The 3,250-nt window shown below is 31.0% G+C and overlaps 1 protein-coding gene across 1 annotated transcript in view; it reads left to right on the top strand.

The window, feature by feature from the left end:
• Positions 1–2,949, top strand: part of RB1CC1 (RB1 inducible coiled-coil 1) — an 80,699-nt gene extending 77,750 nt beyond the window's left edge. The window contains exon 23 of the mRNA XM_011359199.2: positions 1,977–2,949. Within this exon, the coding sequence (XP_011357501.1) occupies positions 1,977–2,054 (78 nt within the window). The 3' untranslated portion in view covers positions 2,055–2,949. The remainder of the gene's footprint in view (positions 1–1,976) is intronic.
• The last annotated feature ends 301 nt before the right edge of the window (positions 2,950–3,250 follow it).

The raw sequence follows: 3,250 nt of genomic DNA, 5'->3' as shown, positions 1-3,250 counted from the left end.
TGTTATTTATCTTTAGATAGTAGAGATAGATTACCAATAATTCATTGACCTAAATGAGAAAACTACAAGTTTCTGTTCCATGACTTATTGATATTAGTGTTTTTGTGTACAACAAAAAAAAGAACACAGTGTAGCTGGTGATTAAAGTGAATTTTTTATAGGTAGAGTTGATATTTTCTTATTTTCATAGGCTGCTTTCATCTAAGAAAGATAATGTAAAATATTTGATGGCTAAAATTGCAGCTGGCTATAATACCAGTAGTGCTAGTGCAATAGAATCAGTGAAATCTAGTGAACATTCTTCCTAACTCACTGTAATTTTGGGCCCCTCTGCTCCAGGACACTAATAGAGCTTAAACTGTATAGTACTGAAGTTTCTTTGATACTTAAAAAACACCCATCCCTTGACTTATGTGGGTTATCCATTCCACACGTCTTTTTTTTTTTAATGAAGAAGAAAACTGTAAAAAGAGCCCGTCAGTACGGGAAAAAAAAAAAAATAGGCCAATATAAGTCATAAAAATAATTATTTCACATATTTTCACACAAAAAAATGCTAACAAAAATTCAGAGAAACCAAAATAAATTTTATTCATTCTTGGTGTCTGTACTGTAATCCAAAGCAATCAACGTTCTCTTTTTTAATTGGTACAAAGTCATTGTCTTCATCACATAAAATATTTGAAAGTACTACTTTGGTTTTATTATTTATGTTTATGTTTTTGAATGATCTTTTTTTCCAACCCCATCTTTTGCTAAGTTTACATAAATTTTTTGATATTCACTACAACATTTTTAAAATCTTTTTGAAATGTTAAGGCTCGTTGGATGTTTGGATATGTATCTAGAATTACATTTTCCAGTTTCGTGGCCAGTTGAAGAGCTTTATAAATATTTTCTGCAGTGAATGAAACCTGGTACAAGGTCACTGTCGTATTCATCGGCAGGATAGGCTTTAGATATTAAATGAATTAATTCATTATCGTGATCTACCAGTAATTCGTTAATATTATCTACATTCAGATTGTCAGAGCCTTCTTCTTGAAATCTGTTTAATAAATTAATAATGCCAGTTAATCCCTCTTTAGTTGTTTTAATCACATTCCCTGATACAACCACTTCTGGCCATATTGCTTTCCAGCAAGCATTTAAAGTTGATAGCTTTATATCACTCAAAGCTAAAGCAGTATTCTTGATACAACTTAAAACTATGTATTTATTCCAGCCTTCTGTAACTGACTCATTCATGTTTATTAAAAAATAGTGTCTCCATTTAATATAATTAATCTTAAAGATGGAAATAATGCCTTGATCTAAAGGTTGGATCAAGGAAGTTATATTCGATAGCAAATATGCAACTTTTACATTTGGATGTTCTAAATTGCATGGATGACCAGGTACATTATCTAAAAGTAAAAGTGTTTTAAAAGGAAGACATTTTTCCTTCATATGACTTTCAGCTTCTACAGCAAATCATTTGTAAAACTAATTCCAAAAAACATCAGTAGTCACCCATGCTTTTTTATTTGCCATCTAATGAATGGGAAGATCATTAATAATCATGTATGAGTAGTATTAGTTCTTTGTACAGTGCTGAGTTAAACTATTATCTTTTAGAAAGTAATCAGCAGTAATGGAAATGAAAAAGAAAGAACTGCATAAAATGAGACCACGTAAATGAAAATCGCGTATAAAAAGTCCGCGTAAACGGGGAATATTTATTGCATATGAAAAAACTCGTATAAAAAAAGTACCGCATAAATCAAGGAACAAGTGTAATGACATGGCTCACTTTGCACTGTGTTCTTCCATCAGTATTAGTGGTTCAGTATATTTTCACTATGTTGAGAGATAGATCTTGTATAGTTCGATAACTCCTCCCCCCAATACTGTGGCATTGAGTAGTATGACAGGATGGTACTTGTGTAATTTAACTTAATCATTTAAAGTGATTCCCTTTTTTCTTTTATTCTTAGGCACAAAACAGATTTAAGGTTCCTTTGGGGACAAAGTTTTACAGAGTGAAAGCTGTGTCGTGGAATAAGAAAGTATAACTTATGGAAGAAATTAATACATTCTGTGACATTTTTCTGATTTGTCCTACAGTGCTCATTTATCACTCCAGAAACATCAGGCCATCCTTTTATACAAAAATCAGCGTGACAATATACTTCATTGGTGTACATGATTTACGTTTTAACTGGCTATGTTTTAGGAACAATAAATTCATCAAAACCCTTGGCTGAATTAAAATGGTTTTGTTTTTTTGTTGTTTTCTTTTTTTAACCCAAATAACTCTAGAAATGCGGACCAAACTATTCATTTTCTCGAAGGGCATACCCTCTGCATTGTGGCTTATGATTAGCCATATTAATAGCCTGTTACATATACATTAGCTTGAACTTAGATATTAAATGTTAGTTATTACCAGCATTTGTCCTTTTGTGAAATCAATATCGGAATACTTGCACTCTTTAACACATTCTTTATAAAATGTATAAACTCTTCAGAACTGTTTAAAGAGGAGTGTTATTGCATGCAGATAATCATAATTTTGAGTTTGCCTCTGTAGATTACTAAAGCAGATTGTTTCACTTATTTTTTTAAATGCCCTTTGAGATTTCAAAACAAAATAGAACTTAATTTAACTGACTGATTTTTAAGATCAGCCATAATTAGCAATCTTCAAAAGCACTTTCAACAGATTGGTCACCTGGGTTCTAAAGGGAAGAGTTTGTGCTACTGACAGTTTCAAATGCAGCACTGCAGCCTTCCCAACTTCTTTACTATTCTGTTTGGAATAGTCATATTATGAAATCATAATTCATGGTTCAATTTCTGAAGAAACATTCATTGTACATTAACCATTTAGAGGTCATTTAAATAACGAAATATTGTATTGTAAAAGACATGTAGAATTTTAAAACAATAAAGATTTGAACCTGTAAATGTGTGTGCCTTTTAAAGAAAGATACATTTTTAATATATTTGAGTGCTGGGATGTGGGATAAACTTGTTCTGTATTATATCAAAAGAAACGTTTATTACAAAAATGTTCTTTAATTGTATACTGTGTAACAGGGTAAAACAGTGTTATGTAGAATAGAATTGTGTAAACTAGATCTTTAGACAAATTGCTGTGGTGCAAAGGTATTTAAATGAGTTAGTTGAGTTGGATGAGATTTGTTTCAGGTTTGTTGCTAGAGAACAATAAAATGATTTTTTTTTCAGAAAATATTTAATTTCTTCA

The sequence above is a fragment of the Pteropus vampyrus genome, unplaced genomic scaffold, assembly GCF_000151845.1.
Source record: "Pteropus vampyrus isolate Shadow unplaced genomic scaffold, Pvam_2.0 Scaffold45, whole genome shotgun sequence".
Taxonomy (NCBI): domain Eukaryota; kingdom Metazoa; phylum Chordata; class Mammalia; order Chiroptera; family Pteropodidae; genus Pteropus; species Pteropus vampyrus.
The sequence above is the reverse complement of the archived record's forward strand: the minus strand, read 5'-3'. Positions and strand labels throughout refer to the sequence as shown.